This window comes from Carcharodon carcharias, chromosome 6 (assembly GCF_017639515.1).
Source record: "Carcharodon carcharias isolate sCarCar2 chromosome 6, sCarCar2.pri, whole genome shotgun sequence".
Taxonomy (NCBI): Eukaryota; Metazoa; Chordata; class Chondrichthyes; order Lamniformes; family Lamnidae; genus Carcharodon; species Carcharodon carcharias.
The window spans coordinates 112847827-112863953 of record NC_054472.1 but is presented as its reverse complement, the minus strand read 5'-3'; the positions used below and the strand labels follow the sequence as shown (position 1 = coordinate 112863953).

At 45.7% G+C, this 16127-nt stretch overlaps 1 protein-coding gene across 1 annotated transcript in view; it reads right to left on the bottom strand.

The window, feature by feature from the left end:
• The window catches only part of LOC121278821 (coiled-coil domain-containing protein 178), a 211184-nt gene that overhangs the window by 29422 nt on the left and 165635 nt on the right, over positions 1–16127 (bottom strand). The window contains exons 14-16 of the mRNA XM_041189276.1: positions 14300–14362; positions 13271–13432; positions 5223–5336 (exon numbers count right to left, since the gene is read on the bottom strand). Of these exons, the coding sequence (XP_041045210.1) occupies positions 5223–5336; positions 13271–13432; positions 14300–14362 (339 nt within the window). The remainder of the gene's footprint in view (positions 1–5222; positions 5337–13270; positions 13433–14299; positions 14363–16127) is intronic.

Below are 16127 nucleotides of genomic sequence, written 5' to 3'. Positions count from 1 at the left end.
TCCTGTCGTTGTGTGCACGTTAATGGGTCCATTGTCCTTGTTGTTAATTTCAACATCATCAGAGCCTGTCCACCAGGAGCAATTGCAGATGCCCCCTCTCACACCTGAGGGCCCTCAAATGTCACCTGTGTCACACCATTTCTGCGAGGCAGACATGAGTGCAGATACTAGCACCTCGGTGGGAACTGCAATATCAGCTAGTGTCCCAGGGCACAGTGAATAGGGCACTTCACAATCACTGGAGGAGCTGGCAGAGACAGAGAGTGCCAAAGGCGCCAGCAGCCGGAGGACTGCAGGGGACCAAGCACGTGCTGAGTCGGGGTGTGATGATGTGCCTCTGCAGTTGTCCGCAACACAGCAGCTACAGGAAATGCAGCTGAGTGTGTGGGAGCATCTGGGAGTGTTGCAAGAGACTGTGCTTCGCTTGGTGTCCGTGGTGATAGCGTCCATGCGGAGCATCAGTGCTGCAATGAACCTCATGGCAGAGGGTCATGCTTCCTCCATGGAGAGAGTGGTGACTCTCCTGGAGACTCTCGTGGAGAGGGGCTTCCAGGAGAACAAGCAGCTTTTCCTGGGTATACGCTCGGACCTGCAAGCCCTCACAGCCCCAATGGCCACAGCTGATCTTTGCCAATGTGGGAGATGGTGTGGGCTTCAAGCTTCCCAGCTCGTTGCCCATCCATTGAAGGTGAGCAGCGAGGTCCGGGTTGACCTCACATCAGCGGAGCAGCTGCCTGTCATATCTGCGGGCTCCTCTCATGGTGCTCTGGATGAGGGCAACAGCTGCTCCACCTCTCTCCCAGTGACCGCTTCATTGGGTGAGGCTGCGACGACAGGGGAAATGCCAGCTGTAGACCTGGCAGATCCCTCCCAGGAGGGGCCAGCACAGGCTCCAGGAGCCAGAGGATGGCCGCCAAAGTCATCAAGGCCAACAGGACAGCAGAGTCAGCAGGCTGTCTCAGAAGCCACTCCGAGCGATGGGGCGGTACCAAGACGTAGCATCCATAAACGTAAGCATAAGGCACCTTAGGCACACCACGGGTTTCTCACTGGTGCTTTTGTGTTGGCCCTAGATTAGGGAATTATTATTTGTTTATGGTTGAAAAATGTTTTGGTTTCATTTTGTGTGATCTTACGATGGAGAAAATTAAAATCATATGTGTTACTATGGCTTAGGGTGGCTCTTTTGTTCTGCATTTGGATGTTTTACATACATGACATGAGTGTTTGAGTGGACATTGAGGTTTATGTCCAAAGCCTTTAGTTGAAGTTGATGAAGTGGCAAATGTAACTCTTAAGTGCTGCGTATGGATGTGCCAGGCAAGGCTGGTCCTCCTGATCCATTTGTGTGGAACTAGCTGAAGGTTCATTGGATTAAAGTGTCCCGGGTGTCCCTACCTCCTTGTTGTAGTCCCAGGTCAACGTTTAGCCCTTCACCATTCCCCTGTGCTTCCTCATCCTCAGAATCTGTGCTGGACTCATCGTTTGCAGCCACATCCACTGCGTTAGCATCCACTTCATTGTCCACTGCGTCCCCCACTTTCCAGTGCAAGATTGTGGAGAGCGCAGCATGCAGCCACTATCACTGAGACATGATCTGGGGGGGAACTGGGGTACACCCCCGTGTGGTCCAGACATCAGAAGTGCATCTTGAGAAGACCAATGGCTCTCTCCACCACAGCTCTTGTGGAGGCGTGGCTCTATTGTACCGCTGCTCAGCTTCTGTTATTGGATGGCGGAGAGGCGTCATGAGCCACCTTCTGAGGGGATAGCCCTTGTCGCCCAGCAGCCATCCATAAAGCCGGGCTGGAGCATTGAAGAGCCCCGGCAACTGGGAGTGTCTGAGGATGTAGGAGTCTTGGAAGCTGCCTGGGTACCTTAAACAGTCTTGTAGAATCAGCATCCTGTGATCACACACTATCTGCACATTCATGGAGAGGAAGCCCTTCCTGTTGATGAAGGCACCGGGCACACCCGCTGGCACCTTGATGGCCACATGCATGCAGTCTATAGCACCCTGGATGTGGGGAAGCCAGCAATGGCTGGGAAGCCTCTGGCTTGCTGTATCTGGCTTGCCTTGACCCAGTGGAAGTGGTTGAAGGTCAATGCATGCCTGAACAGAGTGCCTGTGACTTGCTTGACACAAGTGTGCACAGCTGATTGGGAGACACCGCACAGATCACCCACTGAGCCCTGGAAGGAGCCAGAGGCATAGAAGTTGAGGGCAACTGTGACCTTCAGAGCTGCTAGCATGGGGTGTCCGCCCACACAGTTAGAGGAGGTCTCAGGGTCAATCATCTGACAGATGTAGCGTAATATCTCCCTTGACACTCGGAGCCTCCTTTGGCGCTGCACCTCAGTCATACTAAGGTAGCTACTTCACCACCTGTATACCCTGGCAGCAGGATAGTGGTGTCTTCTGCGGCCACTTCCACCTTGGACTACCTCTTGGCCTTGCACTCCTTGTGCCTGCACCTGTACTCCCAAAGGTGGCTCCCCTGGAGTCTGAATGTGCACTCTTGGCCTCCTCCTTATTCTAGCCCTCCCTCCTTCCTCAGAGGACCTGCCTCAGTAGACATGTCAGAACCCATAACCAGGTTAAAGGGAGGCCTCCAGGCCCGATAAAGATTCCTGACTGAAGAGTGCTGACCTGAAGGTTCAAAGTACACAGAAAGCTGCTGGAATTCGTTCTGAACTGTTACAGATCACACAGGTAAGTTTAAAAATCTTTCTGCAATAAATACTCACAGACCAGATTGACAACCCCACTGAGCCCTCTTATCCTGCCCGTGGATGAGTTTTATTAAAAAGTCTCTTACCTGCCTGCCCGTTGCGCCCATGTGCCGAGCCGAAGATTGCACAGGCACCTGAAAATCGGTGTTGATTGCCGATTTAAGGGCCTTAACTAGCCCGTTAATTATCGGTGGGCACGCGTCGAACTTCATCGTGCACCCGCCCAACGAAATATCTTGATGTCGGGCGGTGACGTCAGAACGCTCGCCTTACATCACCGTGTGTCATTTTACGCACTGGCGTGTGGGGGGGGGCGGTCCCCGCACATCAAGCAGAAAATTCTGCCCTTTGTTTCAAATTTACAGCATTCACAGTGTTTTGCCTTTATATAACCTGTTCTCTGGTTGGTTCCAGAATGTGCTGCTCTAAGAAACTATCACAAAACCATTCTAAGAACTCCTCATTTGGACTACTACTACTGCCAATCTGATTTTTCCAGTTTAAGTGTAGATTACTGCATCATGGCTGGAGATCTTAGTACTCAACCAGATAATCACTGTCTCACAGCAGTTCAGCAACCTGTGTTCCAGCACAGATGAGGTGTTCTTCCATTGGAGGGGTAACAACACTGTGGAGGATGATCCTGATGCTCTTTCTCAGGATCACAGAGGTGGTTCAATCTGAAGCTAAGCCCTCAAGGCCCAGAGCTGTTCAAGGGAGTCTTGCAAGGCCATCTACAGTCTCCCGGCGTGAAAGTCAGCAGCTTTCCACCAGCCATGGGTAGCACAGTGTAGCAGTATTAGGGCTGGCAAGGTGACACTAAGATAGGCACTAAGGGTGATTGGTTCTAAGGGTGTTTGCTGGATGAAGTTGTTGAATGAAGGTATTTGATGTTGAATAATGTGATAGTGAGTCTGAAAATGGATGAATTGTTAGGGAATGGTTGGGGGAGTTCATTTCAACAAAGTGATCGCTCATAATGCTGGTCCCTCTCACTCCATCCAGTTACATGTGGTGAATGTGGTCTCTTGCCTTCTTTTTCTTCTCTTCCTCTTCTGCCTCCCTAGGTGGTCCCCAGATCTCAGGAAGAAATGGCTGGCTTTCATAGTTGCATTGTTGCAGAGGGCGTAGCATACCACCACAAACATGGGTACCCTCTCGAGCATATACTGCAGAAATCCACCCTACCCCATGTCCCCTGAGCAACCTAATAAGTGAAACCATTATCTTAGGGGACCAATGGATTGTTCCACAGTGTAGTGGATAGTTTCATGTCTTTCTCTGATGGCCCTCTGACCTCGGATGGTGGGATGACGGAAGGGTGTCATGAGCTATTTGGGGAGCGGGTAGCCCTTGTCGCCGATAAGCCATCCTGTGGTGTGTCTTGAAGGCCCAAAGTCAGTCGATATTGCAGACAGACACAGAACAAAAGCATTGTGGGTGCTGCCAGGTTAATGGGCATTCATTGAAATGAACCTCTTGTTGTGGCAGGTTGGTCACCCTTGTAGCTGCACCATCACTAGCAGTTGATGGGGCGAGGGGTGGGGGGGTTGCAAAGCCACGTGTGTGCAGTTGATAGTGACTTGCACCAGCAGGAAGCCCACAATCCTGACAAACACTCATGCCCTTTCATCTTGATCTTCATTGATCAAGGGGAAGATGGCAAAGTCCCCTCTCCTCCTATATGATGTCTATGTCAGCATGCTGATGCTTCTGTGCACAGCAAACTGCAAAACTTTGCTGATGTCATCTGCTCCCAGCAGAATCTTGGTGTGTAAAATATAAGGTGATCTACACAGATATCCTGGTTTGAGGCTCGGAGTCATCGTGAGGAAGGTGGCACACTATCTCCTTTGTGAAGCCAAGCTTCCTGAGGCACTGCTCCTGGCTTATTGTGATTGGGACCTTTAAAAGACTCTTTCTGGGTTGGGACTTCTAAAGAAAACTGCGTTTTTTAATTCTTTCATGGGATATGAGTATCACTGGCTAGGCCAGCATTTTTGCTCATACCTAATTGCCTTTGAGAATGTGGTGGTGAGCTGCCTTCTTGAACTGCTGCAGTCTTTTTGCTGTAGGTACACCTACGGTGCTTGTTTTTCTTCCTCATGTTGCTGAGCAAATGCAACCACTGTCCTCCTACCTATATAAGTCAATGTAATTTTCTGCCTTCCTGAGGTCAGCAAAAGTCAGCAACTAATAGTGCTTCCACTGCCTCTAAGTGGCGATAAGCAAATTAATTTTGTGCCCATTTTGGCTTTGTTAACTCTAAATTATGTGCAATGCACTAATTTTCACACCACAATTTGCATGTAATTTTCCTCAGAAGGCTACATTCACAAGTGATATTACTAATAATCAAATAATCTGTATTTCGCTGAAACAATTTGCCTAAGCTATATCTTACAAGTAAACATCATTCATGTAATGATGCCATCTACTGAGCACTGTGGTAAGTGGCATGCATAAATAGGTCCAGCACATAAAGTTACCTGACCATCAATCAACTGATTTTGCAAGTCTTCCTTTCCTTTCTGTAGATTTTCAGTTTTCAATTTCTGGTTTCTTTTGAATGCATCTAGTTTTTTGCTCAACATCAAGAATGTCTACAAGAAAATACAGAAGAAGCAAACTAGTTAATTAAGGATGTTTGATTTTGTATGTTGTTATACAAGCACCACTTAATTCTGCAGTCATGAATACGCACTTCAAAAAGTAAATGAGATTTATTGTTTCTGAAAAAAGTATTTTCTACTGCAATTTTTGGAAAATACCACGTTTTGTCTTTCAATAAAGCTACTTTACCTAATGTTAAAGGATGCAAAATAAAGTATTGACCCTGATCTTCAAGTCAGTGGCAGAGTGTGAGCGCATACTGCTGACCCGGTTTAAAACTGTGCCCTTACCTTTCCATGCTGGAGCCTTTGGCTTTTCCTGTCCAGGCTCCACCTTGGATCCAGCAACAAGCAGACTGGGGAAGCTCCATAGCAAAATGCAGTACCAGCAAAGCCACTCCTTTCAAGTGAAGTAGTACTTCACTTGCAACTACTTCAATTTGGTCTACTGCATTCGCTGCTCCCAATGCGATCTCCTCTACATTGGAGAGACCAGTTTTCATTTTTGGGGGCACAGGCTGGTGAGCAGTGTTGGGTGTGCAGGTTGAGGGAGTGAGCATTGTCAGCAGGTGGGCATTGTCAGGGGTTGAGCATTGTAAGGGCTGTGAGGGTGGTGAGTCCTATCTGGCGTGTTGGGTGGGTGGTGAGCAGTGTTAGGAGTGTGGTGGAGAGGTGAGCGGTGTCTAGGTCTGCAGGGAGGGTGAGTATTGTCAGGAAGGACGAGCATTATTGGGGCTGCGGGAGGAAGAGGAGGGGAGGAGCAATATAATATTAAAGCAAAATACTGCGGATGCTGGAAATCTGAAACAAAAACAGAAAATAATGGAAAAGCTCAGCAGGTCTAACAGCATCTGTAGAGAGAAAGACAGAGTTAACTTTGAGTCCATATGACTCTTCTTCAGAGATAAAGAGAAGTAAAAATGTGATGAAATTTATGCTGATTAAGGGCGGTGGAGCAGGTGAAGCCGGATAAAAGGCCAGTGATAGGTTGAAGCAAAGGAGAGATTGACAAAGATGTCATGAACAAAAGGACAAAGGGGTGTTAATGGTAGTGGTACTGGCTAAAGGAGGTGCTGATAGTGGCATTAACATCAGAAAGCAGAATATGGTAATAGCAGGACAAGGGTAGGCACTCTGGAAAGAATGAAATGAACAAGTAACAAATGGCCCTAGTGGGGGTGGGGTCGGGGGAGGTGGACGGTGGCTGGAAAAAAAGATCAAAAATAGGATAAAAGGTGGGGATTAAACAATGAATAAAAATGGAAATAAATAAAAATAAGTGGATAAAAAATGAAAATGAATATTGAAAAAACGGGATAAAAAAGGTGTTAGGATGGAGCAGAGAGTTCATGGTCTGAAGTTGTTGAACTCAATGTTAAGCCCAGAAGGTCGTAAAGTGCCTAATCAGAATATGAAGTGCTGTTCCTCCAGTTTGCATTGAGCTTCACTGGAACATTGCAGCAGGCCAAGGACGGACATGTAGGCATGAGAGCAGGGTGGTGTGTTGAAATGGCTAGCGACAGGAAGGTCTGGGTCATGCTTGCAGACAGACTGAAGGTGTTCCGCAAAGCGGTCACCCAGTCTGCAATGTAGAGGAGATCACATTGGGAGCAGCGAATGCAGTAGACCAAATTGAAGGAGATGCAAGTGAAGCGCTGCTTCACCTGAAATGAGTGTTTGGGCCCTTGGATGGTGAGGAGGGAGGAGGTAAAGGAGCAGGTGCTGCACCTTCTGCAATTGCATGGGAAGGTGCCATCGGAAGGGGATGAGGTGTTGGGGGTGATGGAAGAGTGGACCAGGGTGTTCGGAAGGGAATGGTCCCTATGGAATGCTGACAGTTTCTTTTGCCAATTTATTTCAGTAGGAGAATGGTGGTAAATCAGTGGCTCCCTCCCACAACTCTTTCTCCAGTACATCGATGATTACTTTGGTGCTGCTTCCTGCTCTCGTCTGGACCTGGAAAAATTTATTAGTTTTGCTTCCAATTTCCACCACTCCATTATTTTCACATGGTCCGTCTCTGACACTTCTCTTCCCTTCCTTGAACTCTCTGTCTCAATTTCTGGTGATAGACTGTCCACCAATATCCATTACAAGCCTACCGACTCCCACAACTACCTTGACTACAGCTCCTCACACCCCACTTCCTGTAAGGACTCCATCCCATTCTCTCAGTTCCTTCATCTCCATTGCATCTGTTCTGATGATACCACTTTCAAGAACAGTTCCTCTGACATGTCCTCCTTCTTCCTTAACCAAGGTTTTCCACCCACGGTGGTTGACAGGGCCCTCAACCGTGTCCGGCCCATCTCCCGCTCATCCGCCCTCACACCTTCTTCTCCTTCCCAGAAACATGATAGGGTCCCCCTTGTCCTCACTTATCACCCCACCAGCCTCCGCATTCAAAAGAGCATCCTCCGTCATTTCCGCCAACTCCAGCATGATGCCACCACCAAACACATCTTCCCTTCACCCCCCCGTCGGCATTCCACAGGGATCGTTCCCTCCGGGACACCTTGGTCCACTCCTCCATCATTCCCTACACCTCAACACCCTCCCAGGGCACCTTCCCATGCAACTGCAGAAGGTGCAACACCTACCCCTTTATTTCCCCTCTCCTCACCGTCCAAGGGCCCAAACACTCCTTTCAAGTGAAGCAGCATTTCACTTGCACTTCCCTCAATTTAATCTACTGCATTCGTTGCTCCCAATGCGGTTTCCTTTACATCTAGCACTCCATTAGGGTCACCAGTCCTCAATGGAGGAAGTCACGCATACACCTGCTTGAGACACGGCAGCACTATGGCCTGGATGGATTCCTTTGTCCATGTACGGATGCACATAGCCTCTGACAGCTCTGTCAGATGTTTCCTTATCTCATGCTGTACATGGTCAGAGGTGAACTCCAGCTGTTGCTATCACACATGTGTCCCCATTAAACTGCTGGTAGTTATAACATTGATCATGGATGCTTTAGTTTAGCATCAGAACTGTAGCCAGCACTTCTGTAGAGGTCAAGGCATTTTCTGCTCCTTCTGTTTCTTGGGTGGTGGTCTGCTGCAGATTCGTGTTAAGCTGTCACACAAGTTATTGATTCCACAATAAAGGAAAAGAGTTCCTAATATTGCTTCAAGAGAGAGCCTATAGAGTCAAGAATCATAGCTGTCAGTTGCAGTACATTGGAGACTAATCACAGATGTACATATTTATGCTATTCCTGAAACATCTTTCTTTGTAGTTGAGTACCCATTAGGGAATCTCTTCCATGTCCTCCTCTGAGAAGGTGTCATATTTTAAGCCATTTCTCATTTCTCTAGCTCTCTCATTGTCTGTGAATTACTAATACAATCTAATTTCCACACCTCCCCTCCCCACTGCCCCCCCACCTCCACAATGTGGCAAAGATTAGTGGTAAGCCAGAGGATAGGGAAAGTTTTAAAAACCAACAAAAGATGACAAAAAATAATAAAGGTGGAGAAAATAAACATTGAGGTTAAATTAAGTAATATAAAAATGGACAGTAAGAGCTTCTTTAAATATATAAAAAGGAAGAAAGAGGCCAAAGTGAACATTAAAGAATGAGGCTGGGGAAATAACAATGGGGAACCAGGAAATGGCAGAGGAGTTGATAAATACTTTGTCTCAGTCTTCACAGTAGAAGATACTATAGCATTCCAAAAATACTAAATAATCAAGAGGGAAAAGTGGGGGGGGGGGGAGGAGAAAATAAATACAATAACTATCATTAGAGAAAAAGTACTAGGGAGACTAATGGGGCTAAAGGCTGATAAGTTCCCTGGACCTGATGGGTTGCATCCTAGGATAATAAAGGAAGTAGCTGCAGAGGTAGTGGATGCACCGGTAGTAATCTTCCAAGATTCTGGGAAAAGCCCCAGAGGACTGAAGAACGGCCAATGTAACACCCTTATTCAAAAAGGGAGGGAGGCAAAAACAGGCCAGTTAGTTTAACATGTGTCATTTGGAAAATGTTGGAGTCTATTACAAAGGATGTAATAGCAGAGCATTTAGAAATACATAATCTAATCAAGCAGAGTCAGTATGGCTTCATTAAGGGGAAAATCATGCCTAACAAATGTATTAGAATTCTTTGAGGAAGTAACTAGCAGGATAGATAAAGGGGAACAACTAGATGTAATATATTTGGATTTCCAAAACGTGTTCAATAAGGTACCGCCAATAAGGCTATTTAATGAGACAAGAGCCTATGGTGTTGGGGGTAGTGTATTAGCATGGATAGTGGATTGGCTAACTAACAGAAGACAGGGAGCTGGGATAAGGGGGGCATTTTCAGATGGCAACCTGTAACTAGTGGTGTGCCACAGGGATCAGTGCTGGAGCCTCAATTATTTACAATATATATTAATGACTTAGATGAGGGAAATGAATGTACTATCACCAAATTTGCTGATGATACAAAAATAGGTGGGAAGGCATGTGGCCAAGATGATACAAGGAGTCTACAGAGGGACATAGGCAGGTTAAGTGAGTGGGCAAAAACTTGGTAGATGGAATATAATGTGGGCAATGCACTTTGGCAGGACAAATAGAGGAGCTGAATATTATTTAAATGGAGAAAGACTGCAGAAGGCTGCAGCACAGAAGGATTTGGGAGTCCTTGTGCATGAATCCCAAAAAGCTAACATACGAGTTCAACAGGTAATATGGAAGGCAAATGGAATATTGGCCTTTGTTTCAAAGGGAATGGAGTATAAAAGTAGGGAAGTCTTGCTAAAACTATACAAGGCACTAGTTAGATCACATCTAGATTACTGTGAACAACTTTGGACCCCTTATCTAAGGAAAGATATAATGGCATTGGAGGCAGTCCAGAGAAGGTTCACCAAGTTGATCCTGGGCATGGAGGGATTTTCTAATGAGGAAAGGTTGAGTAGGATGGGCCTGTACTCATTGGAGTTTAGAAGAATGAGTGACAACCTTATTGAAACATATAAGGTTCTTAGGGGCCTTGACAGGGTAGATGTTGAGAGGTTGTTTCCCCTTGTGGAAGAGTCTAGGACCAGAGGGCATAATCTCAGGGTGAGGGGTTGCCCAGGTAAAATTGAGATGAGGAGGAATTTCTTCTCTCAGAGAGTAGTCCATCTGTAGAATTCTTTACCACAGAGGGCTGTAGAAGCTGGGTTGTTAAGTATATTCAAGGCTGAGATAGACACATTTTTAATCAGTATGGGAATCAAGGGTTATGGGGAAATGGCAGGAAATTGGAGTTGAGGATTGTCAGATCAGCCATGATCTCATTGAATGGCGGGGCAGACTCGATGGGCTGAATGGCCTACTTCTACTCCAACGTCTTATGGTCTTATGGAATTTTTAAAAACACATGGTTTTGTTGGCCTATTTTGGTTGCATAGTATAAGACTTACATTTAAACTTTGATACATAATTTTGTGACCTTATTACATTAAAATTTGTGTCAATAGTAATTAATATGTTTATATCACTGACCTATATTTATTCACTATACTTGTCAGTACCTTTCAACATTGCAATGACATTCTAAAAGTAATCACTGCTTACAACATTTGTACACTTTATTTTTAACTACCATAATTATTCTAGGTTGCCAGATAGCCATTCTGTATCTTTTCAAAATGTGAAAAGTGTGAAACTGCATTCTGACATATGACTTATACCACGCCTTCCAAGACTCAAAGTGAATAATGATATCATTGCCACAATTTTTGTTGTTCTTCCACTTTGGAGGGCCATCAACATCTTTCACTGACATCAAAGCGTTATTTTAAAATCATATGTTATGGAGTTACTTCTGTATATTGATACAGGAGTACAGCCTATAAATATATTGTCAAAATATTTCCTGTCCCAAGAAACAAATAACAAACTGAATCCAGCTTGACAGGTTACCCTCCGGATCAGGGTCTTGAAGCTATTAATGTACATGTTATTGGAAATTATTTTTTTTAAATAGAGGTTTGGTCTTTGTGTTAACTGGATTAAAGCCAGCTACTGGATGCTTTGATGTATAATAGTTTTGAGGTGTAAACAGAGGGGTAAAGAGTATATTTGCATTTTGTTGAATGGAGTATTCAAGAAGGGGAGTGAAATCTTGCACCTAGCTAGGAGACACCAAGCAATGTTTATATTACAAATAAAATTGATACTATGAAAGGCGGTTTATTGTTAGAAGAGTGGAGTTCAAAGTGACTGGTAATACAATGGGAATTTGCATTCAAAGGGACAGCTAGGTTTAACCTGAGAGGTTTTGTGTATGGAAGTCAGAGGCATGCAATATCTAAGCAGCTGTAAGCCTACAACTGTCTGCAGAGGAATCAAATTGAAAGGAACCTCATTTTGAATTCATAAGGTGAACAATGCTTTGTCTGGTGTCTGCTTAAAGTCTATGGGTTGTTGTTGCCTTAGTGGAGAATAATTTGGGAATTTATTAAAAGTTACGATAGCAATAATTTGTAGCCATGTGTATATGTTTAATTTGTTGTAAATTAATAAATGTCTCATTTGGTTTGATATAAAATCCTCTTGAGAACTGGTGGTCTTATTCCTGAATTTAGAGCTGCATCTCAAACATACCAAGTGAAAATATAGATTCTCACAGCTGTTTAAAGTTTCTCTCTGGGATTTTAAATAACAGCTTTTACCAACTGCTGTGTCTTAACAGGTACCCAAACTATAATGGGGTCATGAGCTCCCTCTCCTCCAAGGCAGCAATGGCGCCAGTGGAGCGTTCACTCTGATAGGTTAGCCCTGGCATTAGCTACAAGACCTGATGACATGCATGTGAGCCATTACTTTTTTTGGCAAGGTTTGGTGAGCATGGCCAAATGAAAAGAGCTCCAAGGCCCATTCGCTGCATCCAATAGAGCCAGCAAAACTGTAGGGGAAAAAAATATCGTTGCCTGCTCTCCAATTAATCACATCATTCTGAACAGCTCTCAAAGCTCTTTGCACGCCCACGATGACTCTCACAGCTCCACCCCTCCGCCTAACAGCTCTTACAGCTCTTCACCGCCCCCCACCTCCCCCCCCCCCCACCCCCTCCATGGCTCTCACAGCTCTATCCCTCCCCCATAACAGCTCTCATAGCTCATATCCTCAATAACTCTCACAACTCTATTCCCCCATCCCCCAACAGGTCCTATTGCTTCAAGCTCTAACCGCCAACAGCTCTTCACTCTCCGACAGCTCTAATCCCCCACAACTCTCACAATTTATTCCCCCAAAAGGGTCTCACAGCTCTAAACTCTAACCCCAACAGCTTTTAGCCCCCCTGCCACCGGCAGCTCTAACAGCTTTACCCCCACTCCAAAGCTTTCACAGGTCTACTTCCCCTCAGCTCTGTACCTCCCCGCCCACAGCTCTTACAGCTCTTTGCCCCCACCCTCAGCTCTATCCCCCCCTTGCACAAGCTCTCATAGCTCTACTGCCCCTATTGGTCTCACAGCTCTAACTCCCACTCAGCTCTTGAAGCTTCACAGCAACCACAGGTCTGACAGTTTTACCCCCACCAGCTCTCCAGCTCTTCCACCCTGCTTAGCTCTTGCAGCTCTACACCACTAACCCCACCCCCACCCTCCCCCCAGAGTTCTCACTCTGGGGTCACGCCAATTTTCCAGGGATCACAGTGGGAAAATGTTTGGGAAGCACTATTTCAGATATGTGTACTGCTTTGCGTAACATGATCACTTCAAAACGTTTTTGTCAATTGAAGCCATTTAGATTTCTTTTTAGGACAAAATATGAAATTACCTGTAAACTACAACACTTACCTTGAGTAGATTCATGCAAGGTTCAAAACTAAATGTTTTTTATGAAATTATAAAATGATTCTTTTTACTATAGATTCAATGGGATGTTTACCCCTTTTGAATTATCAAATAATCTTAACTAAAATTCTCCAAGAAACTTACTTCATTGTGGGTCTGGTGTATGGCTTCAAATTCTTTAAACTTGGCTTCAATATTTTCAACAATTTTCTCAGCTTGTGTAACCTTCTTTAAAACACTTTCTCTCTTCTGATCGATACCATCTTTAATGCGAACCATTTCTTCAGCCTCTGATTTAGCTTTGGCCTATGTTTGGGAAACAGCACCACAGTACAATTATAGCTACATATGTCTGTGAAATATATATTTATTTTTAAAAAACTATTTTTAACATTTAAGTTTTACGCATAATCAGTTATTGTAAGTGATTTCAGAGGCACATCAGTGCAAAACAGGTAAAATAGGCTAGATTTTATGGCCTCCTGCTGACACATTTGAAAGCAAGGGGGGCTTCTAAAATGCAGAGTGTGGCCTTCCCACCGCCTTCTGGCCTGCTCCTGACCAGTCTCCCATTTTACAGGGTGTGGGGGGTTGGGGTGGGGGAGGCACAGGCAGCCCACTCGCCCTTGGGCCTATTGAGACAATGGCCACTAAGTGCCTCATTCCACCTCCGGTGCTATTTAATCCATGGCAGCAGGAGGCCTAAACCAGGTGGGTTGTCCAGTAGCTTTTACTGCGCGATCTGGTGTCAGGCAAGGCAAGGAAGGATGGAACCTCATTTGGGGGTCCCCTGTGCCCATTGGAGGTACCCCCACTGCCAAGGTCATATCCCCTTTTAACCTTTCTCCACTGACACCCCCCCCCCAAACACCCTCCATCATCCCTGGCCTCTCAAACCCGGCCCCACAACCCCCTCAGACTCAGCCCCCTGCCAGCCTTTCAAACAAAGCTTGCACCTAGCAGCCCTACATTGCACTTGACTGGTGGCATTTGAAGACAGGTAACCAGCATTGAAGATGCATGGTTCATTTGTGAATTATTTGGTCGTTCTTAATATATGGCCTCAATGTATCTCAGTGCAGGTAAAGAGATAGTTATTTCTATAGACATTAAAAACATCCATCTTCAGTGTAGTCAACAACTTATCTTACGAGAATATCATAGGTCCTTTACCTGAAGTCTTGATCGCAGTACAATTGCTTCTTTGATTCTTTTCTTTAAATTTCCTATCTCAGCCTATTGGTGAAAATAAACAGGTTTAAAAATGGATTGTAAACACTCTTACCTAACTGCAATGGACTTTCAATGGCAACAACTCTCATTTCTTGAAATTACAGAAGCCAACCCTACAAAAACTCAAAACATCATACACATAGGCCTCAATTTTTCAGTCGATGTGCGGGGGCGGGCCCGATACACCAGCGCATAAAATGATGTGCGGTGAGGTCGGGCGTGTGTCCCGCGCTGTCTCGTGATGTTTTGTTTGGCGGGCATGGGCCGGAGTCAGCTGCGCACCCGCTGATATTTAAACAGCCTATTAAGGCCATTAAGGAAGTAATTAATGTAATTATTTATTCTGCTCATCCAACCTTAAGGTTGGTGGGCAGGCGAAAAGGCCAAGCGGCCTTCACGTTTTTTAGGAAACCTCATCCACCATTGGGATGAGGTTTCCTAAAGCTTTTACCACTTCAATAAAAAATGAGGAGACATATTTAATTAATTAAATTTTCAAACCATTTATTTGTTTATTTCAAAAGCACTTCAATCTCCCTGAGGCAGCTCCGTACCTCAGGGAGATTGAAGCGCTCTTTCGCGCGCGTGCGCGAAAGTGCACTGGCCCCCGACTCTCCCTCCTCCCCCGACCGCACAGGTAACGCTGAGTACTACAGCTAGCGTCTTACTCTGGGCGGGCCTTAATTGGACCGCCCACGTAAAATGGTGGGGCGGAGCTGATCGCAGGCACCGGTTGGTTCTGCGACCACCCCTGCCCGCTCCCACCAAGCCCGCCCGCTGACCGAAAAAGTCAGGCCATGGTCTAGTAATATAGTTGATCATCACATAAATAGGACTGCCCTGATTGTGAAACACATTTTCGCTGATGACTGTGCAGTTGATAATAACAAGAAGTTTCAACAGTTCCTAAACAATATTGCTGCTGCAAATCAATTGCATGATGTACTAGGCTCCAGATGATATGAAAACTGAAATAAAGCTTACTCTTAAACTTGGTCAAGGGTCCTGACTGTAGCAGGGCATGAAACAAACGATGGCAAAGCTCACTCATCTTTGAAGGATGCTATTCACTACAATTTATAATATTAATTGGGCAAGGCCAACATATAATTATTCTTCAGAAAGTGGGTTGTGAGCTGCCTTCTTCAACTGCTACAGTTCATGTGGCATATACATACTCATTGTTGTTAGGAAGGAGTTCTAGGATTTTCAAGGCCATGGGCCAAGTGCTGGGAAATGGGATTAGGTAGGTAGGTCAGGTGTTTCTCATGTGTCGGTGCAGACTCGATGGGCCGAAGGGCCTCTTCTGCACTGTGATTCTGTGTGATTTTGACCCAGTGATAGTGAAGAAGCAGCAACATATTTCCAAGGTGGTATGTGACTTGGGAGGGGAACATGCGAGTTGTGGTGTTCCCATGGGCTGTTGGCCCTGTTCTTCTTGGTGGTGAAGGTTGTGCATTTGGAAGTTAAGTTTCTTGCCAATGGTAACCCCCCCCCCAGATACCGATGGTGGGGAATTCAGTGATGGTTATTCATTCATAGGACGTCAGCATTATTGGCTAGGCCAGCATTCATTGCTCATCCCTAATTGTCCTTGAGAAGGTGGTGGTAAGCTGCCTGCTTGAACTGCTGCAGTCTATGTGGTGTAGATGCACCCACACCCTAGCGGCAGTGAAGGAATAGAGATATATTTCCAAGTCCGGATGGTGAGTGGCTTGGTGGGGAACTCGCAGGTGGTGATGTTCCCATCCGTCTGCTGGTAATACCA